Raw genomic sequence first — 26,930 nt, forward strand, 5'->3', positions numbered from 1 at the left:
AGTGCTTTCAACACTGGACTACTGCAATATTGTTTATATGGGTATACCCAAAAAAACTGTAAGGAAACTTAGGATTGTCCAAAACACAGTGGTCCGCTTGATATTTGGATTAAAAAAGAGCGACCATGTTAGCCCCTACTACAAACTGCTTCACTGGCTACCAATGGAGGCACGAATAATTTTCAAGTTCTCTTGCATATGTTTCAAGCTGGTTTGGGGACTAGCTCCTACATACCTGCTACCTCACTTCATTCTATACAGCCCTATGAGACAAACCAGAAACAGCAACCTATTTGCATACCCAAGCATTACTGGCTGCAAATACAAAACCTTCCTGGATAGAACTTTTAAGTACCAAGCAAACAAACAACAACACTGGTTAGACAGCTACATAAATGGAGCAAGACTGACATATAATGCCTTTAGAAAAGCCATAAAAACTGCCTTATTCAACAAAATCATCACCTAAAAAAGTATCTACACCTAACACTACATATGTCCACTCCTGCTTTTAAGTCTGAAATGTCTAACATTATATTTTGCTGCCTTTTTAAGATTCTGTTTGCTGTATTTCACTGCCTTTTGTAAGACTCTATACGCTCTTTGCAAGATTCTATATGCTGTATCCCAGACTTCAACATATTGTAACTCGCTGTATGTCCAGCTCTCTTCAGTGTGAACCGCCTAGAAGTCTCACGACTATGGCGGTATAGAAGAATAAAGTTGTTATTATTATTATTATTATTATTAACTTCCATCTTAGGCAACAGTTGGATTCACAGATCTCAGGCTTTAGCGTGCACAACGGCATAGGGCGGCACAATACAGAAATAGTGAGAGACGCAATTATTTCCGGGGGCAGTACTTCCAATATGACATCATCAAACCGCCAAAGCTCAAAACTCAAAAGCAAAAAATTAGCAACAAACTTCAAAGGATAAAAACTCCAAAAAAAGAAAAATTAGAAAAAGGCACACTACTCAATCTTCTGATTTAGACCTAATGGCCAGATTGTATTTTGAAAATAGATGGAACGCTGCTCACATTGATGAAGTTTACGTCTGATATTCCCCCTTCTTTCAGTGAAAGGAATGTGTTCAAGAACTACAGATTTAAACTCTGAAAACAGATGTTTTTCTGGAACACAATGTTTTGTAAGCATATCCACTTCTTTTTTATTGGAGATGTTAGAACGATGTTTAAATATCCTTGTTTTATAACTTCGTTAAGTCTGTCCTATATAAGTGAGACCAAGGACAAATATGTCCATAGTTCACCCCTTTTGTTTCACCTTTGACATCTTGTGTTGTGCTGTCCTTTGCCATTGTGCACGATAAAGCCTGAGATCTGTGAATCCAATTGTGCCTAAGATGAAAGTTAGAGCTGAGGCTTTGAATCCCTGAAGAAACAAGATCTTGTAGGAATTTGTGCCATGCCACCATTGTTGTAGCTGTAACCCTGAACCCGTTGAAGAGAAGTTTGTATGATACCTCATTCTTTCTTTTTTCTCCTCATGTACAGCACGGTTCTTTATTCTAAGCAGCTTTGGCACTAACAGTACTACGGGTGCCTTAGGTTTTGGTTTTTTATTTAGGTTTACACCAGTATTTTCATTTATTTATTAAAGCAGCCTTTTTTAACAGCCCGATGCCCCTCCCCTATCAGTGTGCATCCAATCCACTGCCGACACTATTTTGGCGCCTCTTTCAACGGATCAAATATCATAGCCCCACTGTCGCGTGTTCACATTTATTCTGTTTATGAGTTTATCTCATCAGTGCAGAGACCTTTTCGGTAAGTCCATTTTACTCTCCCTTTTTTACTTTCCCGAGTGCTGTGGTTTTATTCTTTGGTTTTAATAGAAGCTCATTTGACCAATAATTTAGATCTTTCCCAGGTTTCATTTTTCATCTACCTGGTCGGCTTGTCTTTGAGCTACTATCGGCTTATGTTTTCAAGATACACTCTGTATTATCAGCTGTTCATTTCCCATACGTTTACTTTTGCCCTGTTTAGGTCTATATAGTCTAGGCATACTGTTTGTAACCAGCCATCATTTTAAGTATGTATATGCCCTATTTTAGGAGGGCGGTTAAGTTCTTTTAGCATGTTATTTCATTAATTCTGAGTTCAGTGTTACAATATGTTGTTCTTGATTTTTAGTTTACACATTATTTATTCTTTTCTATGACATGTTCGCATTGTAATTTTACTCAAAAGTATAAATAGGTATCCATATTTCCATTTAAGTTTCATCACGGTGCTCTGGTTTTGGCTCCAGTATTTATCACTTCTGTTCACCAGGTCTGGCTATCCATTACCGTCTCATATTTTAAAGACTCACTCGTTATAATTAGCAGTGATCCACACATCTCTTCATAATGGACATGTCCGAATTTAGCATTTGAATCTTAGTACTATGGTTTGGTCTTTTCTGGTTTCCTTTCTGTAGTCTGCTTTTCGTCTGGAGTCTTTTGAGTTTAGAATTACATTTTATGACATATTTTTGTGGTTATAATTGTATGACATGTCTAAATCGGTCAAGTTATCCATTCTTTTTATTATTTTTTTGTCCCTTCATACAGTGGCAGACCGCCTCGGGTGCCAGCCCTAGGAGGGTACACAGCCGGCTGGATCCAGAACCTTCCGAGCTCCTCTAAATGACACCTGCACCTCAGCGCAGCTGCCGTACCTATTCCGAAGCAGAGTTGGCAGCCACACTGAAGTGTAGGAAGGTCCCACGATGACTGCATTTGTCGCCTCTGTCTCCGGAAGACGTAAGTGAAGTCGGAAGAGGTGGACCGGCAGCTGCAGTCATTGTGGAACCTTGCTGCAACTCCCTGCGTCTGCCGGCCCACTCCCTCCAACGTCACTTACATCTTCCGGAGGCAGAGGCAACAGAAGCAGTCATCATGGGACCTTGCTGGTTTGGAGGGAGAGAGGAGCATAGAAGGGTGGTGGAGGGAGAAAAAGGGGGTCAGGGTGGTATGGAAGGGTGGTGGAGGGAGAGAAAAGGGGTAGATGCTGATGGAATTGGTGTGCAGCGAAAGGAGAAAGAGACATAAGGGGGAAGGACACTGGATGGAATTGGGTTGGAGGGAAAGAAAGGGGGCAGATGCTGATGGAAAGGGGGGAAGGGAGAGGAGAGAGTGAAATGTCAGACCATGGGGGGTATGGTAGAGGGAAAGGAAGAAGAGGAGAGAGATGCCAGACCATTGGAGGAGGGAAGGGAAGGGAAGAAGATGGATGCCAGACTAATAGGGGTGAAGGGAGAGATGGAAGGGGAATACAAGGAGAGAAGATGCTATATAGAAGGGGCAGAGAGAGGGTAGACAATGGATGAAAGGAAGAGAGTGACAAGACTATGAGGAAAACAGAAAACAGAGAAGACAATGTAGAAAAAAATTCTATTTATTTATTTTTTTGCTTTAGGGGAGATGCATTGCTGTTTCTGTGGTTTTGCATTGTATACAGAGTCCAGCTTCTTGGTGGTTCAATTTAATCTTTGTCTATGTTTTTCTATTTTATCCTCCCCTTTTACAAAACTGTGGAGCGTTTTTTTAGCACTGGCCATGGTGGTAATTGCTCAGAATTCTATGAAAGTTTGAGCTGTTACCACCATGGCTAAAAACCACATTACAGTTTTGTAAAAGGGAGAGGAGTTAGTTTGTGATTATATATTCCATACTAGGCGAAGGTGTTTTCTGTGTTCTGTGTGTTCGAAAGACATGGTTTTCAGTTAGGATTGACTGTGTAGGATTGATCTGTACTAGTCTGGCTTGTTTAGTTTTACAATGGGTGTATTGATGTACTGCTCACTGCAGTATATAAGATGATGCCTTTTCCTAGGTACACTCTTTTGTGATGTGTGGATTGTTACTAAAAATCATGTTTTTCATACAGAAGGGGGGTGTCAAAAAATGATGGGCCTCGGGTGTCACATATGCTAGGTACGCCACTGCCTTCATAGTTTATATCTAACCCACAAGCCTGCTTTTAGGACCTACAGGGTATGTATCCCTCTGATTCATGACAATTTCACTTCTCATGTTATCTTATCCATTCTTTTAATTATACAACTGCCCAGATAAGCATTATTCTTTGACATGATTGGACTTGAAAACTAACGGAAATAGTGTTCTCCCCAGAAACTTTTTTCAGCCATGAAAAACATTTGCTGCATTTAGTGTGCCACAAAACATTTGCTCTGTTTAGTGTGCCGGAGTTAAAAAAGTTTGAGAGACGCTGCTCTATACCATTTGAAAGACGGCAAATATCTAATTATTCACTTCTAGAATTGGATACTTCTTAAATTTAATAAAAATATTATGGAACAAATGTAAAACCGTAAGTCATTTTGAGCATTGGAAAATAACTAATAATAATTAACTAATACAAATAGTACACATTTAGGGCTTATTTCATTTAGGGCTCCTTTTACTAAACTGCGATAGCGGTTTTACTGTGCGCTTAGCTCACGCAGAATTGCCGCATGTGCTAGACGCTAATGCCAACATTGAGCTGGCGTTAGTTCTAGCCGTGTAGCGCGGCAATTCTGCATGTGCTAAAAACGCTATTGCAGCTTAGTAAAAGGAGCCTTTCATTTTCCCCACCACCAAATTTCCCCATCCCGCCCCACTCGGCTACTTTTTCATGCCTCCCGGCTGGAAAACATTTCTGGAGAGAACACTGCAGGGGCATCAATACCTTCTTTTTCCTACTGGTCATACCTCTCCCTTTACACTCTAGCATCCTTCTAGCTTTCGCCGTCACCTTTTCAACCTGTGATCATCACATGCAATCACACCCAAGTCCCGCTCTTCTGTCGTGCACATAAGTTATTCACTCCTTAAACTGTACCATTTCCTCGGGTTATTGTAGCCCAAATGCATGATCTTGCATTTCTTAGCATTAAATTTTAGCTGCCAAATTTCAGACCATTCTTCAAGCTTCACCAGGTTTTTCTTCATGTTATTTACAATATCCTCTGTGTCTACTCTGTTGCAGATTTTGGTATCATTCGCAAAGAGGCAAATCTTACCTAACAGCCCTACAACAATATCGTTTATAAAAATGTTAAAAACAACAGGCCCAAGAACAGAACCTTGAGGCACACCACTGATAACATCCCTTTTCTCAGAGCGATCTCCATTGATCACTACCCTCTGTCGCCTTCCACTCAACCAGTTCTTGAACCAGCCCATCACTTTAGGACCCATCCCGAGGGAACTCAGTTTTTTTTATTAGACGTATGTGTGAAATACTGTGAAAGGCTTTGCTAAAATCTAAATACACCGCATCTAGCGCACTCCCTCTTTCCAATTTTCTGGTCACCCAGTAAAAGACATTGATCAGATTTGTCTGACAAGGCCTACCTCTAGTGAATCCATTTTGTCTCTAGTCCTGTAATCCACAGGATTTCAGAAACTTCACCATTCTCTGTTTTAAAGGTGTTTCTATTAATTTTGCTTACCAGAGTAGTCAGACTTACTGGCCTGTAATTCTGTACTTTTTCCTTACTTTCACTTTTGTGGAGAGGGACCACATCCACCCTTCTCCAGTCCTCCAGTACCACTCCCGACTTTAGAGATTCATTGAAAAAGTCAGTCAATGGAGCCACCAGAACTTCCCTAAGTTCCTTCAGCACCCTCGAATGTACATCATCTAGCCCCATCGCTTTGTCTACTTTTATTTTATCTAGCTCCTCGCGAATATAACCTTCTAAAAATCGATCAGGGTCTTCTCATCCTCCATCCCTTTTCATGTTTGTCTTGCGTGGTCCTGCTTGCGGCGCTTCAGCCGTGAACACAGAACAGAAATATTTGTTAAACAATTCAGCCTTTTCTTTATCAGCTTCTATATATTTCTCCTCTTTACCTTTGAGTCTCACAATGCCACTTTTGTACTTCTTCCTATCACTAATATATCTAAAAAATGTCTTGTCTCCCTGTTTTACTGTTTCAGCTATATTTTCTTCCAGTTGCATCTTTGCTTTCCTGACTACATGACCATCCTCTCTTAACCTTTCCAGATATTTTTGCCTATCTTCCTCTTTCTGCGATCTTTTGTAGTTTATTAAATCTAACCTCTTATTCCTTACCTTCTCAGGTTTGTCACCCTTACAATAGCTCCTTTCAATTTTGCCCACTAAATGTCTACTCCTTCCAGACGTTCCTATTCAGACAACAATTTCTTGATGTAATTCCCCATCCACACAAAATTAGTTTTTCTAAAGTCTAGAACCTTTGCTTTTGATTGAGCCCTCTCTATACCCATCTTAATATTAAACCGTACCATGCAGTGATCACTGGATGCCAAATGATCACCCACTGTAACATCAGAAACACTTTCCCCGTCTGTAAGCACTAAGTCCAGAATGACTCCATCCCGTGCAGATTCCATTACCAATTGCTGGAACAGTTCTTCTTGTAGAGAATCCAGGATCTCCCTACTTCTACAAGACCCTGCAATAGGGATACCTCAATCAACATCCGGCATGTTAAAATCACCTGTTAGTAAAACGTCCCCTTTTTTAGATATACAGTCAAACTTCGGTTTGTGAGTAACGCGGTTTGCGAGAGGTTTGCAAGACAAGCAAAACACTCGAGCAAATCTTGCCTCACAAACTAAGCGTTGACTCGATTTGAGAGCCCCCTCCCCTGAGAACCGGCATGGCCCCCCTGCCCAAACACTTATCGCGATGGGGCACGCAGCACCAACTCACAGGACGTGCTGGTGCCCAAAGAGCCTGCTGCCTGCCGCTTGCCGCTGCTTCTGCTGGGCCTGGACACCGAGTATCTCAGAATCGTGGAGAGAGCAGGAGCCAGAAGGCCTTGAGCATGCACAGATGCAGCGGCAAGCAGCAGGCTCTTTGGACACTGGCACGTCCTCTGGGTTGGTGCTGCGTGTAGGTGCCCCATCGCGGTAAGGGTTTGGGCGGGGGGCGATGGCAGTTCGCGGGGGTGGAATGGAAGCGCGCCAGTGGCCTCAGTAGGGAGGGGAGTCTTTTGGGGATATGGAATGAATCAAGCGAGTTTCCCTTACTTTGTATAGGGAAACTCGCTTTGATATACGAGCATGCTTTGGTTTACGAGCATGTACTCTCAATGTCTACTATTAAATCTCTATCTACTTCTTCCGTCTGTGAAGGAGGCCTGTATATCACACCAATGCAAATATATTCATCATTCCCTCTTTCCAAATTGATCCACAGTGCCTCTTACTTGCCCTGAAGATCCTGCAATTGTGTGGCTTTAATATGATCTTTAACATGTAACGCTATTCCCCCTCCTTTTCTTCCTACCCTGTCTTTCCTAAACAGATTAGAGCCCGGTATAACTACATCCCAGTCATGGTTCTCCGTGAACCACATCTCCGTGATCGCCACTATAGCCAACTCCTCTTCTTCTATCACAGCTTCTAGATCCAGAATCTTGTTTCCCATACTTTGAGTATTGCCCCCTTTTCCCATCTGTGTAGAGGTATTGAGTGATTCACTTACTTGAGGGCTTATATTCACCCGGGGCCTTTCATAGATACTGTCCTTGTGTTGGAAGTTAATGTTAGCATAGTAGATTGGCTCTAGACTTGAATGACTTTTTGTAGAGCTTTGTATTACTTTACAATATGCCTAGTACTAAGAGGATTTTTACTGCTGTTACAGAGATAACATTTGTAACAGCATGGAAAGATAAGGGCGGGAGAGGAATAAAACAAACAAACAATATTTTTGTATGCATATATTTCCTATGACTATTTACCAACTATCAGCTGTTATCCAGTGATGGCTGGAAGTTTCTTAGCTGACATCTTGGCAAAAAGTACATTATCTGTACTGTAGTCTTTCTTCAGCCTTAGCTGTCTGCAGCTCTAGTTAATTAAAGCTGCACTTTTGACCTCTCTTTTCCTATTCAGGCTCTCTACACTAGAGCTGCCCCATTCAGGGAAAATTTTTTGATTTCATTTGATTCAGCCTATTGAATCAATTTTTCGATTTGATTCGTTTTCAATGACACAGCTTTTTAAGTTTAAAGTTGAAACAATTTTTATTGTAAAATTAAATAAGTCAGATTAATACAGATTGATCCTGCACAGTCAATGCTAACAGAAAACCATGTTCTTTTCATACACACAAAACACAGATATACTCTCACCCTGTAATAATAATAATAATAATAACTTTATTTTTGTATACCGCATTACCATGGAAGTTCTATGCAGTTAACAGATGAAGAGACTGTACATTATAGCGAAGTTACACATATATTTTTTTTTTTTTGGCATAGCTACATTTACATTTTCGGCGACGCTACATTTGCGGTGAAGTTATTTTTCAAGTCGATTACTATTGCAGAGAAGTTACATTTGTTGTAAGTTGCATATATATAGCGGAATGAGTAATTACAAACTAAAGATAGAAATATGTAGACAAAAGTTTAAACTAAACAGCCAAGAAGCCAGACTCTGCATACAATGCAACACCACAGAAACAGTAATTCAAATCCTCTAATACTGTGCAAAATATAAAGACAGCAGATGTAAATTTAAAAAAACCCTGACAAATAACAAGTACCACTTTACAAATTAACAAACAGAAATAAAACAAAAATGGAAAATAAGAATATACAATTTTATTGGACTAATCCATTTTTAAATTAGTGTTCAGAGGCCAAAACCTCATTCTTCAAGTCAAGTCAAGTCAAACCTCATTCTTCAAGTACTGTTACGGTATCCTGTCCTGACCTGGTTAGTAAAAAATGTATTAAAATTAGTCTAATAAAAAGATTACTTTATTTCCATTTTCTGTTTAAAAACATCATTACAGCGACAAAAAAAGATATTTTTTCTACCTTTTGTCATTTCTGCTTTAATTATTCTCATTCTCTTCACTCTTTCTTTCCATCCAGCATCTGTCCACTCTCTATCGGCCCCTTCAATCCATTGTGACCCCATCCCGCCCCCTGTGGCCCTGCCTCTCCTCCTATCCAGTTTCTTTGGGTCCTATCCAGAGGGAACTCGGTTTATTTATTAGACGTATGTGTGGAACACTGTGAAAGACTTTGCTAAAATCTAAATACACCGCATCTAGCGCACTCTCTCTATCCAATTTTCTGGTCACCCAGTAAAAGAAATTGATCAGATTTGTCTGACAAGGCCTATTTCTAGTGAATCCATTTTGTTTCCAGTCCTGTATTCCACAGGATTTCAGAAACTTCACCATTCTCTGTTTTAAAGGTGTTTCTATTAATTTTGCTTACCACAGAAGTCAGACTTACCGGCCTGTAATTCTGTATTTCTTCCTTACTTCCCTTTCTCTTCCTATACCCCTCATCCCTTGGCAAGCATCTCTCTCTTTTTTTTTCTCTCCATTTGTGGATTTAGCATCTTTCACACTCTTCTCTCCTCATTTTTCTCTCTCTCTTCCCTCTGCTCTTCCAGCTCCCTTGTCCCAGCATCTCTTTCTCTCTCCTTCCCTGACTTCAGCCTCTCCTACTCTTCCCCACTGCCTTATCTAATCTCTATCATGTCTCCAGGCCATATTCTTCTCTGCCTGTCCTATAGTAAGGCATCCTTTTTTTCTTCCTCCCTCCCCACAAAGGTTTGATAACTCCCCCTATTCCCTTCTCCCTTTCTTCCCCTCTAACTCACTTGCTTTCTTTCTTTGTCATTCCCCCCCCCCCAACACACACCATCAACAGCGCAGCCTTCATAACACGCTGCTCTTGCCGGCATCGGGCCTTCCTCTTTGCTGGGTACTTCATGTTTCCACGACTGCAGAACTCGGCAGAGAGAAAGGCCCGATGCCAGCAAGAGCAGCGTGTTGTGAAGGCTTCCACTGTGGAGAAGTTCCCGGACTATGACGACTTTGGGTTTGCACTGAATCGGTGAGGCTTTTCCCTAGATCAATTCGAATCAATTCAACCGAAATGCATATTCGTTATGGATATCGTGAAAATCCATCTGGTTTGGTGTGCCCCAAGGACTGGGTTGAGAAGTGCTGAATTATTCCGTGGCAGCGGTAAAACAGAAGGACCTATGTCTTCATACAATGGGACTCTTCATCACATCTTGAAAGCATTCAAAAGATTCAAGAAATCTTGTGGGACTGGTGGTAGTGTTTTTATTCAGTGAACTTCATAATGCTTTGCTGCCATTCAGGTTGGGTTGTTTGATGGCTCTAGAAAATCAGGGCATGCTGAGCCAGTTGTGGTTATGTCCTATTATATCTATGGATGCCTAGTTCCAGATTTTATTTTAAGAAAACCAAGGTATATAGGTATATGCAGGACTGGCTCATCCTGCAGCAAGATCCCATCCGATAACCTTGTCTTCAGTGTCATGTGAATCTTAGCTTTCAGCTTTTCTGAAACTTCCTGTCATGCAAAGAGCCTCCTGTACCTGTCAATGTTTAAAAGCTTCCAAGGCCTTTGAGAGCACTATGAGACTTCAGCAATCTGCTAAATTGTTTCTTGGCTGGTGAGTCAGATGCAATATAGGAATTAGGTGTTCCAACAAATTGCAGAGTTACCAGGCTGGAGACCTTTGGGCCAGTCCTAGTTTTGAACTTACATGCCAAAAATGATTGATTCTACCCATTGAAATCAGTGCTGCAGGTCCCATAATGCACTAGAATAGGGTGATCAGAAATGCAGGACCTGTGGCGTAGTACAGAGGTGCGGGGGGGAGCAGTCTTTGTAAAGGGTGCAGGCATCTGTCCTCCTCTCTGCCCCTCCCCCTTTGTGCACATGCGCCCCCTTCCCTTCTCTCCCCACCTACCTCTTTAATTTTCTCTGCATGAGTAGCATTACGAACTTGCTGTCCGCATCAGTATCGCCTCTTTCTGATGTCACCTCCAGAGAGACAGCCGACACTTCGTGGGCAGAAAGTTCGTGCTGTTGCTCTCGCCTGGAAAATTAAAAAGATATAAGGGAAGGGGGGGCACGTGCGGGGCAGGGGGGACCGGGAAGGAGGGGTGGAGAAGAGGGTGGGGGAGGGGCATTACTGCCCCGGGTGCCACTCACCCTTGCTATGCCACTGTCCAGGATTGCTAAAAATCTCCAGCCAGGAACTGAGTAACTTGGCATCTCTGAAACTACAGGATTCAGGTTTGCAAGCTCGTTGACATTCTAGCAAAGTGTGTATGAACTGTGACTTCTGAAGAAGACTTCTGGCTACAAGAAAAAAAAGAGCAATTCTGTAAATGGGTGCCTTGTTCTGGGTGCTCCAATGCCATGTGCTTGGCACCGATTCTATAATGGTATCTTGGCACCAAGATTCTGTTATCGAATACTAGCATAAGGTTGGCATAAATTGGCATATCTAGGTGCACCAAGTGATGATTGTACCCAACTTCGGCCTTGCGCCCAACTATGTCCTGGATGCATTAAAGATACTGACTGGATTGCTGTTGGTCGATTCTCTAGGAGTGTATCGATCACTCCTAGAGTATCTTTAATGCATCCAGGACATAGTTGGGTGCAAGGCCGAAGTTGGGTACAATCATCACTTGGTGCACCTAGATATGCCAATTTATGCCAACCTTATGCTAGTATTCGATAACAGAATCTTGGTGCCAAGATACCATTATAGAATTGGTGCCAAGCACATGGGATTGGAGCACCCAGAACAAGGCACCCATTTCAGAATTGCTCTTTTTTTCTTGTAGCCAGAAGTCTTCTTCAGAAGTCACAGTTCATGCAAGTTTGCATGCAAATGGTTTGCATGAATGGGGTCGGTAAAAGCGATCGTTGCTAAAGCTGTGACTTAAGTGCATCTAGCCCTATCTCATGGATTCGTTTACATTTGTAAAGTGAGTCTCGACGCATGCACACTTTGTTTACCTTTCCTTCAGTCAAAGACTGTCAATTTAAAAAATATCATCAACATCTTTTATCGTATCAGGCTTCATTATGGGAAAAAAATTTGAATTCTCTAATAGTGACTTCTTCTTAGTAGAATTGTAGGAGACAATTGAAAACGTACTTGTTTACAAGATTTTTAGGAAATTAATGTATCATATTCACTGCTTATGTGCAATTTTCTTACTCTTAATGGTATTGCGGTGCGGGGGGGGGGGTTATGTTATTGTAGTTTTAGTATTCTATAAACTATGGGGAAAATTCTACAAATGGCGCCTAAGTTAATTAAGAAACACTATTTAAAATGGTAAAAAAGTTAGATTTAAAGCACCTACCATTACCTAAAAAATCGGTACTAGAATTGCACCTCTGTAGGCGCTTTAGGCCGCCTAACGCCACTGTGGGCATGGCTAATGCCAGAAGTGGCATTAGACGGCCTAAAGTGCCTATGTAGGCACGATTCACGACAAAATTTGCATCACTTTGCATTTTTCCACATTAAACTTCATCTGCCATTTATCTGCCCAATTCTCCAATCGGCTCAAGTCACTCTGGAGTTCCTCACTGTTCTTCGGCGATTTGATGGCCCGGCATAGCTTTGTGTCATCTGCAAACTTGATGATCTCACTGGATGTTCCATCCTCTAGGTCATTTATGAAAATATTAAATAAGATGGGCCCAAGTACCGAGCCCTGGGGCACACCGCTAGTCACATTTTCCCAGTCCGAGAACTTCCCATTTATGCCCACTCTCTGCCTTCTGTTCTCCAGCCATTTGCCTATCCATCTTAGTATATCTCCTTCTATTCCATGGCCCTGCAGTTTCCTGAGGAGTCTTACATGTGGAACTTTGTGGAACGCCTTCTGAAAATCCAAGTATATAATATCCACCGGTTCTCCATTATCAATTTGTCTGTTCACTGTCTCAAAAAATTGAAGTAGGTTCGTCAAACATGACTTCCCTTTCCTGAATCCATGTTGGCTGGCTTTCATCAGGTCATGTGTGTCTAGGTGCCGGGTTATGCTATCCTTGATCAGCGCCTCAACCATCTTCCCAGGGACCGACGTGAGACTCACAGGTCTATAGTTGCCTGGTACTCCTCTTGATCCTTTTTTGAATATCGGCGTGACATTTGCTATCTTCCAGTCTTCTGGTATCTGCCCTGTTTTGATTGACAGGTTGGCAAGTTTTTGCAATAGTTCTCCAATTTTCACTCTGTGCCTAACTGGGAGACACACCCATGTTCCGCCCATATGTACAGTGCACCCCCTTGCACTCAGGCACTATCTTATAGAATAGCACCTAGGGCTGATTCTATAAACGGTGTCACTCAGTGTGGTTGTCATTCAGCCGCTAAGTACCATTTACAGAATTGTGCCTACCGGCACCTAACTCACCAGTAGGCATCATAATGTTAGGTGCTGGTACATTAGGCCAGGGTTTTCCTTGCCTAATTTACTGGTGCCTACCAGCGTCTCTCATACCGTGCCTATTCTCCACCCCTTAACCACACCCACTTTTCAGGTAGGCATCTTTAAGCGCCAGTGGGTTCCTCAACTTAGGCATTGGTAGGCACTGCTCTGAGTTCCACACAGAACTCTAAATTGGTTTTTAATTTTGTAAATACATTTCTAATGGAGTGGTCAATTACCAATTAAGCTCATTAATCAATTTGGAGTTCTGCGCGGAACTTGGCTGAGCATCTCTAATCGGGGTGCTTTGTGGCACGTAACCTTGGCACTGTTTATAGGTGTGCCTTGCAAACTTTTAAAGCTGTGGCACACTAATCTCAGGGCTGTGGCTGGAGGGCACCCGGAATGCGATGACGTCACACGCATACATGACGTCATCATGCTGACGTCTGCACATCCGTGGATGTCCTCCAGCCGTGGCCCCGAGACTCTTATTGCCACCAGTGGGGGGAGCGGAGGTGCTGCAGAAGGCGAGGTGAGGAGAAGGAGCAGAGGCGCTGGCGAGGAGGAGAGGCACAGGCGCTGTCTGACTGACTACAGGACGTGCCTTTCACTGCAAGAGGGACATCCTGTAAGCAGTCAGCCAATGCTGGCGCCTCTCCTCTTCACTGGCATCTCACGGCACATCTGGAATCTGCTGGGGCACACTTTGTGCTACACTGGTTTATAGAATCTGGCCCCTAGTGCACGTATGATTTATGGTTTATTTTATTTCATAATAATTCTGATTGTGAGCTCACTGGGACAGACAGGGAAAAAATTTTGAGTACCTAAATAAATTCATGTAAAACCGTTCTGAGCTCCCTTGGGAGAATGGTCTAGAAAACTGAATGAATAAATATTGTCCTTCAGCAGGGTGAGCACTGGGGAGCCATGTGGTGGAATTTTGAGACATTACCTTTGTATATCTGACGAGTCAGAAAGAACTGCATTCACCAGCAAACTACTATCATTGCTGTCTAGCCTTTGAGACATTACAGTAAAATATTGGCTATCAATCATGGTGATGAGGAGGAGGAAAGAGAGCCCAATCGTCTGACACTTTCTCTTGTCTCTTTTCTTTCTTGCTGCCACTGCGCTGCTGTCCACTCTCAGGAAGTAGAGGTTAGTAATGACCTTCAATCAGAATTCTTATGTCATATTTTTTAGCAGATAGCTGGGTGGGCAGCTGTTGCTGAAGATTGTTTCTGGCAAGTGTGATGGTAGGAATGAGCGACGTTTAATATGTCAGCATTGAATTGCATGAGGCTTAACGATTTTTAAATTACTTTTAATTTAATATTACAGCAGTATAGCAATGTTTATATTATGCATTACAAAACATTTCAAAAGCATCAGTGCTTGATAACAACATCTATTATATCCCATAAATTAAACTGTTTGTTTTGACTCATTGGATGAATTATTTTGCAGGATGGAAGGAAAATAATGGCTAGTTTTGAAACCAAATGGAGGGGGGCTTGTCCCTTCCAAACAAAATAATTGGCTGCCTGGCATTTTAGGCCTTGCATCCTCAGAGGTGTTCACTTAGCTGGGCCTTTCTAACAGGCTGCACAGGACATCTAGAGGTCAGGGGGAGTGATTTTCGCTAGCACAGTATTTTCAGAGTCAAGTTTAACGACAGTTCTTCAGTGCTTTCATGAAAGTTTTTTATGCCGATGATGGGGAGGAGGTAGGGTTGGGTAGGGTAGGGTCTTATAACTCATCCAGCACTGAGATTACTGGCGTTAAACTAGACTCTTAGAGTGGACAGTTGTTTGCCTCGTTAGTGGAACCTATTCTGTTACATAGTGGTTCTCAACCCATTCTTTTGGACATACCTAACCAGTCAGAACATAAGAACATAAGAAGCGCCATCTCCGGATCAGACCTTCGGTCCATCAAATCCGGCGATCCGCACACGCGGAGGCCCTGCTAGGTATACACCTGGCTTATTTTATATCCAACCATATCTTTATATGCCTCTCTCAAGGAGATATGCATCTAGTTTGCTTTTGAAGCCTAGGACTGTCGATTCCGCAATAATCTCCCCTGGGAGAGTATTCCAGATGTCAACCACTCTCTGTGTGAAGCAGAACTTCCTGATATTAGTCCTGAACTTGCCCCCCCTTAGCTTCATTTCATGTCCTCTTGTCCGTGTCAAATTGGACAATGTAAATAATCTTCTCTGCTCTATTTTGTCGATTCCTTTCAGTATTTTGAAGGTCTCGATCATATCCCCACGCAGTCTCCTTTTCTCAAGGGAGAACAATCCCAGTGTTTTAAGTCGATCCTCATATTCCAGTTTCTCCATACCCTTCACTAGTTTAGTTGCTCGTCTCTGCACCCTCTCCAGCAGTTTTATATCCTTCTTTAGGTAGGGAGACCAATGTTGGACGCAGTATTCCAAGTGGGGTCTGACCATTGCCCTATAAAGCGGCATTATAACTTTCTCCGATCTACTCGAGATTCCTTTCTTTATCATGCCCAACATTCTATTTGCCTTATTTGCCGCTGCTGCGCATTGTGCCGACGGCTTCAGGGTCCTATCTATCAGTACACCCAGATCCCTTTCCTGTTCACTTTTTCCCAGAGTTGCACCTGACATTCTGTACTCGTATTCCTTATTTTTACTGCCTAAATGCATTACCTTGCATTTCTCCACATTGAACTTCATCTGCCATTTCTCCGCCCATTTTTCTAACCGACACAAATCGCTCTGGAGTTCCTCACTGTCCTCCTGCGATCTGATTGCCCGGCAGAGTTTTGTGTCGTCTGCAAATTTGATGATCTCACTGGATGTTCCGTTTTCCAGGTCATTGATATAAATATTAAAAAGGATCGGCCCAAGTACCGAGCCCTGGGGTACACCACTAGTCACTTTCTCCCAGTCTGAGAACTTCCCATTTATGCCTACTCTCTGCTTCCTGTTTTCCAGCCATTTGCCTATCCATCTTTTTATATCTCCCTCTATGCCATGGCTTTGTAGTTTCCTGAGAAGTCTTTCGTGTGGAACTTTGTCAAATGCTTTCTGGAAGTCCAAGTATATTATGTCCACCGGCTTTCCACTATCAATTTGCTTATTCACGGTCTCAAAGAATTGGAGTAAATTCGTCAAACACGATTTCCCTTTCCTGAATCCATGTTGACTGGGTTTCATCAAGTCGTGTGTGTCCAAGTGCTGAACTATGCTATCCTTGATCAGTGATTCAATCATCTTGCCGGGGACAGACGTAAGACTCACAGGTCTATAGTTGCCCGGTTCTCCTCTCGATCCTTTTTTGAAAATTGGCGTGACGTTCGCTTTCCTCCAGTCGTCTGGTATCTGACCAGTTCTGATTGACAGGTTTGCTAGTTTTTGCAATAACTCTCCGATTTCAACCTTCAATTCCTTCAAGACTCTCGGGTGAATTTCATCCGGTCCAGGGGATTTGTCACTTTTAAGTTTGTCGATCTGGTAGTATATCTGATCTAAGTTCACTTCAACTGTGGTGAGGCTGTCCTCTATTTCTCCTGTAAACAGTTTCTCCGCTTCAGGTATTGTTGAGGTGTCCTCCTTCGTAAAGACGGACGCAAAGAAGGAATTTAGTTTGTCTGCAATTTGTTTATCTTCCTTGATGTACCCTTTTCTTCCCTTGTCGTCCAGGGGTCCCACTGCCTCTTTTGCAGGTTTTTTCCCTTTCACGTATCTAAAGAAGGGCTTGAAGTTTTTGGCCTCCTGGGCTATTTTTTCCTCATAGTCCTGTTTTGCATCCCTCACCGCCTTGTGACATTTCTTCTGTTCATCTTTATGTTTGTTCCAGGCTTCGGTTGTCTTCGTGCATTTCCATTTTTTGAAAGAGTCCTTCTTTTCTTTTATGGCTTCCTTCAGCTGTATGGTAAGCCATGCCGGTTCTCCTTTGCCTTTAGTTCTCCGATCTTTGGAAATCCTTGGAATGTAGAGATCTTGTGCTTCTGCAATAGTATTTTTCAATAGGCACCATGCCTGATCTACTGTTTCAAGTTTGTCCACCATCTTCTCGAGTCGTTTTGTTACCATGGCTCTCATGCAATCGTATTTACCCTTTTTAAAGTTTAAGGTGGTGGTTAAGGTTTTGGCATGTTTCCCTTTCCCGATGTCAAGTTTAAAGTTGATTACATTGTGATCACTCGTTCCCAGTGGAACCATGACTTCTACTTCTGTTATCGGTCCGGTGAGACCATTTAGGACCAAGTCCAAGGTGGCGTCGCCTCTTGTCGGCTCTTTTACCATTTGCTCCAGGAAGCAATCCCCTAGCACCTCCAGGAACTTGGCCTCCTTGCCGCAGTTGGAGGCTCCTAGTTTCCAGTCTATTCCTGGGAAATTGAAGTCTCCCAATATAACTACATTGCCTGTCTTGCATACTTATTTGATTTCCTCCATCATTTCTGAGTCAGTGACCTCCGCCTGTCCTGGGGGACGATAGTAAAGGCCAATTTTTGTATCTGCGCCATTGTGATCAGGAATTTTGATCCAGAGGGACTCCAGCTTCTCTTTCCTGTCTGTTGTAATTATTCCAACAGAATCTATTCCTTCCTTAACATATAGGGCAATACCTCCACCTTTCTGCCCTTCTCGATCCCTTCTATATAGTTTGTATCCCTGTAGTACTGTGTCCCATTTGTTTTCTTCATTCCACCATGTTTCTGTTATGCCAATGATATCCATGTTCTCATGTCTTGCTATCGTCTCTAGTTCTCCCATTTTGTTTCCTAGACTTCTAGCATTTGTATACATACATCTAAGTTCCCTTCGTGTTACCTTTTTGGACCTTCTACTCTTGGCTGTCCTAACAGTTTCATTTACGGTATCCTTTACTGCTCCTGTGTTATCTCCCATGTTTGCTGTGTGGTCATCCCCTCCTGTGTCTGAGTTGTCCCTTCCTGCTTGTTCTCCTTTGTTGGCTGTGAGGTCGACCTCTCTTGTGTATGAGTAGTAGTCCTTTGTTCCTACGTCGGGGCATCCTGTTGTCCGTGCCATCGACCGGTGGTCGACTGTCGGCTTTCCCCTGTCCTTCAGTTTAAAGCCTTCTCTATTGCTTTCTTCATGTTGCCTGCCAAAACTCTTGCTCCTTCCTTGTTGAGGTGTAGTCCATCCCTTCTGTAGTACTTGCTTTTTCCCCAGAACGCCGTCCAGTTTCGCACGAAGTCGAAGCCTTCGTCTTCGCACCATCGTCTCATCCAGGCGTTGATTACTTGCAATTCCCCTTGCTCTTTCCATCTGCTCTTGGTACAGGGAGGATTTCAGAGAAGGCCACCTTCACCTCCCTGATCTTCAGTTGTCTTCCGAGTGAGCGGAGCTGGCCCTTCATCTCTTCCCTGTCATACTTCCGCCCGCTCACATCATTTGTTCCTACGTGGATAAGCACAGCGGTGTCCACTCCCCGTGCGCCATCTATGATCCTGGAGATCCTGTTGGTCACATCCTTTACTCTTGCTCCAGGCAGACAGGTGACGACTCTGTCCTCTCTTCCTCCTGCGGTGTGGCTGTCCACGTGTCGTATAATGGAGTCACCTACGATGATCCCCATCTTCTTAATTCGGGAGTTCCTTGGGGGGCGTAGGTCCACGTCCTTGGAGTAGGGCCTGTCATCTTCCTCCAATGATACTCTTGAAATTGTTTCCTGTTCTTTGGGTGGGGGGACATCTTCCTGTGCTCTCACTATTCCTCCTGGTGTGCGGTTGTCTCCTACCTCGTTTTCATTTTTTTCTGTGTTTGCATGGGTGTCTTCTCTCCTCACTTGGGTTTCCTGAGTACAGTTTTCCAGCCCTGGGATCTCTACGTGGTGCTGATGGGCTTCCTCTATGAACATTTCTAGATCCTTGACCTCGTCGTTTGGGCTGTGCTCCACTAGAATCTTCTCCTGTGCTCGGATTCTGTCTTCGAGTTCCATCACTGTTCCCTCCAATAGTCTTACCTGACATTTCAAGCTATCCATCTCCATGCATCGATCGCAAATGTATGCCTGGATCCCCGAAGGGAGGTAGTCATACATATTGCAGTCGATACAGAAGACAGGAAAGCTCATCTTCTGACTTCCTTGGGCTTCCATTTCGTGCTTCACTCGTGGGTTGTCTGAGTGATTTGTTGTAACCTACTGCTGCTCTTTTTCCTACTGATCCTACCTCCCCCTTACCTTCTGACTTCCTGACTGCAGTCTTCCTATTTGAGTGAGTCTGTTTGTGTTACAGTGCCTGTGTGTGCTTGTGTCCCTTGCCTGCTGCTTCCTTGTGTTTCTTGCCTTGTTGTCTCTCTCATGTGTGCTGTCTCTGCTCTACCTCACCTTGATTGTATGTGCGGGTTGGTTTCTTTTGTGTCTGTCTTTTCCTTATCTTCTGTGCTTGTCGGTTCCTTACCGGTCTGTTCTCCTCTGGTGTTCTTGAGAGTAGCGCTCGTCCCTTGCAAGGCCCTTCGCAAAGGCGCTCTCGCTAAGGCGAGCGCCTTTACCGCGCGCCTTCGCCGTGCGCCGAACGGCTGGGCGCCGTTGGCTCCTCCCCTTTTCAAGGGGGAGTCCGGCGCTGCCTGTGACGCGTGGGGGGGGGCGGAGCGAACTCTCGCCGCTACCCCGAGCCTACTGTCCTCCTGCTTTCTTCAGTGCTCGGCACCAACGCTGCCTGTCTCCTCTGCTTCCTGCTCCCCTTCTCTCCTCGGCACCGCGTGTGCCGCGCTGGCTCCTCCCCTTTTCAAGGGGGAGTCCGGCGCTGCCTGTGACGTGTGGGGGGGGGCGGAGCGAACTCTCGCCGCTACCCCGAGCCTACTGTCCTCCTGCTTTCTTCAGTGCTCGGCACCAACGTCAGGTTTTCAGGAAATCCATAATGAATATGCATGAGAGATTTCCATATAATGGAGGTAATGCATGTATGTTAATCTCATGCATATTCGTTGTGGATAATCCTGAAAGCCTGACTGGCTTAATGTGTCCTAAGTAGAAAATGACACAGGGACAACAGATTTGTTTCCATCCCCGCGGGATCTCAATATCACCATTCTGTCCCTGTCCTTATCCCTAGGGTTACCAGATGTCCAGAAAAACCTGGGCATATCCTCCTTTTTAGAGGACTGTCCGAATGCCTGAAGGAATGCCCAAAACCCAGCAGTTTGTCTGGGTTTTGGAAGGCCCCAAGCACGGGGCCCTGTCTGGATGTCCTCTGTACATGCGCAAATGTCGACGTGATGACATCACATGCACGTGCGCATGCACGTGATTCATCACGTCAACGTCTGCGCATAGGAGATCCAGACACGGCCTCAAACTCAGGGAAGGAGATACGCGGTTCAGGTGGGGCTAGGAATGAGAACGGGGTGGGGCTGGGGCAGAAGGGACGGGGCCAAGTGTCCTATTTTTTTTTAAAGAGAAAATCTGGTAACCCTACTTTGTCCCTGTTCCATTCCTGCAAGCTCTACCTTAACCGCACAAGCCTTGAACACTTATGATTTTAAAGTGTTTGAGGCTTGGGCCGATGAGGACAGAGCTTACAGGACTGGGGTAGGGGTAGGGTTACTAGACATCTAGATGACATGGTGACAAAATTCATCACCGTTCCTGTCCCCGCGGATAACCGCGGGAAACCATCTTCATGTCATTCTTTAAGGAGAGAGGGAAGAATCAGAGTATAATTGGGCACAACCACTGACCTGCAAGCTTTGCTTTGAAGAATGCTGGTGTAGAAGGATTGAAGTTGAGATAGACACTACAGAATGACAGTCTCTGGTATCCAGAGCAGATATTGTGATGTCATAATGCCTCATTCCACCAGTGCCTAAGAGCCAATCACATCAGTGATGTCACAATGGCTTCATTATCCTTGGCTCCCATAAGAATCAGAGTATGAATGGCCACAACCACTGACCCACAAGCTTTGCTTTGAAGAATGCTGGTGTAGAAGGACCGAGGTTGAAATAGACACTAGAAAATGACATGGGATTATTTCCCGCGGTTATCTGCGGGGACGGGAACGGTGATGAATTTTATCATCGTATCATTCTCTAGTCTAGATTTCCCCAGACATGTCTTCCTTTTGAGGACATGTCCGGGGGTTTGGATTGCTTTTCAAAACCCAGCACTTTTTCCTCCACATCGCGTCGGGCTGGAAGGCATCCATGCATGCGTAGATGTCCTCCTGCCCGACAAGAGCAGGCAACCGGGGAGGGGGTGGGATTGGGGTGTGACGGGGCGTGAATGGGTGGAACTGGGCAGGCCTGGGGGTGTGTCTAGGGCAGGGGTCTCAAAGTTCCTCTTTGAGGGCCGCAATCCAGTCGGGTTTTCAGGATTTCCCCAACGAATATGCATGAGATCTATGTGCATGCACTGCTTTCAATGCATATTCATTGGGGAAATCCTGAAAACCCAGCTGGATTGCGGCCCTCAAGGAGGGACTTTGAGATCCCTGGTCTAGGGGGTCCGGATTTTCCAAATGGCGTGGATAGAGACAGAGCTTGTGGGGACGGGGATAGAGAGATCCTGTGGGGATGGGAAAAATTTGTCCCTGTGTCATTCTGTAGTCCTGAGGACTAGTTTGAGAACCCCTGCAATAAAGGGGCCTAGGCAGTGGCGTACTAAGGGGGGGGCGGGAGGGGCGGTCCGCCCCGGGTGCCAGCCATGAGGGGGTGTTCCCGGCCTTGCCGTTCATTCCCCCCCACCCCCGAAGGACCGCTCGCCCCACTGACCTTCCTGCACCACCTGTGAAGCAGCCCGCAGCAGGATCGCGACTTCAGCGATACCTGAGCTGCTTGGGCGCTGCTTCCTGCGCCGCGGTCCCGCCCCTCCTCTGACATCAGAGGAGGGGCGGGAACGCGGCGCAGGAAGCAGCGCCTAAGCAGCGCAGAGATCGCTGACGTCGGGATCCTGCTGCGGCTGCTTCATAGGTGGTGCAGGAAGGTCAGTGGGGTGAGCGGTCCTTCGGGGGTGGTGGGGGGGGGGACTGAACGGCAAGGCCGGGAGCATAGGTAGTGCTGCTTCATAGTGGTGCGGGGAGGCCAGGGGCGAGCGGTCCTTCGGGGTGGGGCGGGCGGGCAGGCAGGCAGGCTTTCAAGGAGGAGGGGGGGTGACAGACAGGCAGGAAGGCCTTCAAGGGGGGACAGGCCTTCAAGGGGGGGGGCAGGCAGGCCTTCAAGGGGGGGGACAGGCCTTCAAGGGGGGGGCAGGCAGGCCTTCAAGGGGGGGACAGGTCTACAAGGGGGTGGGACAAGCCTACAAGGGGGTGGGACAGGCCTTCAAGGGGGGAACAGGCCTTGGGGGGGTGCAGGCCTTCGGGGGGGGTGCAGGCCTTCAAGGGGGGACAGGCCTTCAAGGGGGGGGACAGGCCTACAAGGGGGGACAGGCCTACAAGAGGGTGGGACAGGCCTTCAAGGGGGGTGCAAGCCTTCGGGGGGGTTCAGGCCTTCGGGGGGGGTGCAGATCTTCAAGGGGGTGCAGGCCTTCAAGGGGGGACAGGCCTTCAGGGGGGTGCAGGCCTTCGGGGGGGTGCAGACCTTCAAGGGGGGGACAGGCCTTCAAGGGGGGGACAGGAAGGCAGGCCTACAAGGGGGGGACAGGCCTACAAGGGGGGAGGACAGGCCTTCGGGGGGGTGCAGGCCTTCGGGGGGGGTGCAGACCTTCAAGGGGGGGGACAGGCCTTCAAGGGGGGGACAGGCAGGCAGGCCTTCAAGGGGGGGACAGGCCTACAAGGGGGGGGGACAGGCCTTCAAGGAGGTGGGACAGGCCTTCAAGGGGGGTGCAGGCCTTCAAGGGGGGACAGGCAGACCTTTAAGGGGGGACAGGCCTTTGGGGGGACCCTGGTTTAGAAGTACACGGAGGGAATGGGGTGTTCAAAGAGACGTGCATATGCCAAACTTTGGGGGGGAGAAAGAAATAATGAGTCTGAAAATAGAGGAGAGGGAGAGAGATGATGGACCATGGGATTTAGGGAGGGAAGGAACAGAAAGGGAGAGAAATTGGACACAAGGGATGGTGTGGAGGAGGGATAGAGATACTGGATAGGAGGGTAATTGGGAAAAGAAAGGGAGAGATGGTGGACTCGGGTGGTGGGGAAGGAGGGAGAGATGCCGGATGAAAGGGTAGTTAAGAAAAGGTGGATCTGTGGAGAGAGATGAAAAAAAGGAAAGATACCAGACTTCCTGGGGAGGGAAGGGAAATGGAAAGGGAGGACAGAGTTGGCAGATGGATGGTTAGCATGCAGAAAGAAGAAAGAAGGAGACCCCAAGTTATCAGAAGAAAACCAGAGCCTTGGACCAACAAGATTTGAAATATAACCAGACAACAAAAGGTAGAAAAATTAATTTTATTTTCTGTTTTGTGATTATAATATGTCAGATTTGAAATGTGTATCCTGACAGAGCTGGTGTTGGACTGCAAACGTGAGCTAGGATTTAACAGAGAGAGGAAAAGTCCTTTTTGTTTCTTTATTTTATTTACACCACAGCGCCAGTGTGATTAAGAGAAGCCAAAGGGGGTGAAAAAGCTATAAAACCCACCAGGAGTTTTGAAAAAAATCACCCAACTGGGCAGGAAAATCGAATTGAAAAATCAATTCAATAGGCTGAATCGAATCAAAATTTTTTTTCCTGAATCTGGCAGCATTAGTTTGCGCTACTGTCTTAGACTTTAGGACCTGGGATTGGGGAGAGATGGCATCCTCAGTACTTTATAATGCAAGTGAAATGAGGATTTGGTCAGACTTTTGAAGGGTCTGCAGAAAAAAAATATTGTATAGGCCGGGGACATGAGACTGCAGGAAATGGGAACTTTTCTTCCTTCTATTTTTGTGAATGGAAAGGCTGAGGATGTCAGAGAGTTCAGTTAAAATATGTGCTTTATAAGAAAATATAATAATGTGTTTTATAAAGTTTATAGCATAGCTGGCCTACCCAGTGAGGTGTTCCTAGTGGTGGTGGTGGCAGCGTGTCAATGTGTTGAGAGGAAGAGGTGGTCTGGGAAATTCTGCTGTGCAAACTCCGGGCCCATTTCCACCCCCCAGTTAGTCCACTCCACTCAACTGGTTCACACACTGAGTGGGTCTTTGGGTGTTGTTTTGGGATCTCTTCCAGTGGTTTATCAGTATCTCCTTCTGGTCCAAGGAAGGAAACTTTGTTATCCTTAGCATTGACCTACAGAATATGTTTGTAACAGCGCTGCTTGTGTGGCATTAGGCTATGTAGTGATCGAAAGAAAAAAACAGACCTTTGCACATTTTTGCACTATATGGTGGGTGTATGAGGAGATTCACATTTCCTGCACAGCTAAGTCCATGTGAAGTTACCTTGTGCTGTATTTGACATCTAGCAAGGTCTCTGTTTGAAAGGAAAGATCTAAACTTAAAAATGAAGTGGCCAGAAGTTATGGTAAAAGCAGATAGTGTAGCTGGTTTTAAGAAAGATTTGGACAAATTCCTGGAGGAAAAGTCCATAATCTGTTATTAAGACATGGGGGAAGTGTCTGCTTGCCCTGGATCGGTAGCATGGAATGTTGCTACTCTTTGGGTTTTGACCAGGTATTAGTGTCCTGGATTGACTACCATGAGAATGGGCTACTGGGCATGATGGACCATTGGTCTGACCCAGTTAGGCTATTCTTATGTTATGTTCTCATCTGTAGGGGCCTTTGTTTTCACTTCTTATTTTAATGTATTTTTTTTCTGGGAACTTATCAGTGTTTTTTATAATGGGAACAAAAATGGAAGAGAATTAATGTGTGTGGGATGAGGGGGTAACTAATTTCTTCAGCTAAATAATTCAATCCACCTCAACCAGACATAGGAGAACTCACGCACCATTCACACACCCTCCAACCAAAAACGTCAAAAGAAAAAAACTGTTCGACAACCTCCTAGCCAATCGAGCTGCAACACTCGACCCCCAACTCTACAACCTATTGACCTCGACCACAGACTACAAAACCATCAAAAAAGAAATAAAAACCCTTCTATTCAAAAAACACATAAAACCGAACTAACACAATCAGAACTGTCCCAAGCATCACCTGCAACTACTCCATATGTACTTCTGATGTCATGACAATTCAGACATAATTTATGTTATGTTATGTTTGGAATATAAGAAAATTTTCACTGCCTGTTTCTATTCTGACCATTTATTCCGTTTCATGGTCATTACAAAAAAAAATTTTTTTACATGGGGGGGAGGGTGTCAAAAAATGATGGGCCCCGGGTGCCACATACCCTAGGTACGCCACTGGGCCTAGGTGACTACTTTGCTTAATAGAATGCTAGCATTACAGCCAAAATGTACACCTTTAAGTTAGGCACAAGCACTTTTACCAATTATAGTGTTGATGCAAGTGCATGCTCCTAAGTTCCAGTGATGTAACTTATAGTATTCTGTAAGTTGCATGCATATGAGTTCTGCCCATGCTCTGTCCAGACTCCACTCATATGTGCACCCTCCTGTAAACTATGCATAATATAAGATACAAAACCATTTCAATGTCCTTGATGTTCCTTTAATTTTCTTTTAAACTTTTTTTTTACTTTTTTTAGGCCTCAGACTAGCCATTAGGTGCCATACATTTCTATGGTCACCAAACAAACTTATGGCAATGGCATCCTCATTAGTCCCATTATATATTTTTTCACATTTTTCTTATTTAAAGTGCTCAGTGCTATAGTGCTATGTGAAAAAATATATAAAGCATTTTAAAGTATTTTTTGCCCATGATACAGATTAAGAACGGCTGAAAAACTCATTGGGTTGCCATCTGCATATAAAATTAAGTTGAGGCTTTTTCTCCACTTTAATGAAATGGTTTTTCAGTGGGCATTTCCACCACTTGGCTAATAACATTATTATTATTTTTTTGTGATTGATTTAGATTGTTATTATTATTATTGTTCTAGAGAGACATTAAAATACCTACGTAATGTAAATGTGCATGATTCAAATCTTTCATTTGAAAGGAAGCTCTAGAATGATAGGGCATAGGATGAAGTTAACAGGTGAAAGGCTCCGGAGTAATCTAAGGAAATACTTTTTTACAGAAAGGGTGGTGGAGACAGAGACTATATCTAAATTCAAGAAAGCCTGGGATAGGCACGTGGGATCTCTTAGAGCAGTGTTCTTCAACCGCCAGTCCGTGGACCAGTGCTGGTCCGCAAAAAATTTCTGCTGGTCCACAGGGCCAGCACGTTCATCGGGCAGAAGACAGTGTTCTTCAGCCGCCAATCCACAGTGCGATCAACACGGTGCCTTCGGGCCAGCTCCCTGAGTGCTGTAGTGCACAAAGTCGTGGGAAAAGGCTTTTATGCACGTCTTGTGCCTGAACCAGAAGCCTTCTCTCTGACGTTACAGTATCAGAGGGAAGGCTTCCAGATGAGGTGCAGGACACGCGTGAGAAACCGCTGCCCACAGCTTTGTGCAATGCAGCACTCAGGGAGCTGGCCCGCTGCCGCCGCGTTGATCGCACCGTGGACCGGCCCAAAGATAACACCGGAGGGCAGGCCAGAAGGCAAGGCACAGCATGGAGGGAGAGAGACAACAGCGGTAGGGGGAATGCTTTTATTTTTTTATTTAGTGATTGATTTACATCTGCTCTCTGTTCAGGAAGAAATGCATTTGTTTCTTTTTCTCTGGGGTTGTACTGCTTGCAGA

General features: G+C 44.8%; 1 protein-coding gene across 4 annotated transcripts in view; it reads left to right on the plus strand.

Annotated features, from left to right (window-relative positions):
• Nucleotides 1-26,930, plus strand: part of SPOCK2 (SPARC (osteonectin), cwcv and kazal like domains proteoglycan 2) — a 285,541-nt gene that overhangs the window by 93,149 nt on the left and 165,462 nt on the right. For 2 of the 4 annotated variants that reach the window (XM_033943705.1, XM_033943708.1), the window contains exon 2: nt 14,426-14,434. The exons of the other annotated variants lie outside the window; for them this stretch is intronic. In XM_033943705.1, coding sequence (XP_033799596.1) covers nt 14,426-14,434 — 9 coding nt within the window. The remainder of the gene's footprint in view (nt 1-14,425; nt 14,435-26,930) is intronic. 4 annotated transcript variants of the gene reach the window in all.

This window comes from Geotrypetes seraphini, chromosome 4 (genome assembly GCF_902459505.1).
Source record: "Geotrypetes seraphini chromosome 4, aGeoSer1.1, whole genome shotgun sequence".
In the NCBI taxonomy this organism is placed as follows: domain Eukaryota; kingdom Metazoa; phylum Chordata; class Amphibia; order Gymnophiona; family Dermophiidae; genus Geotrypetes; species Geotrypetes seraphini.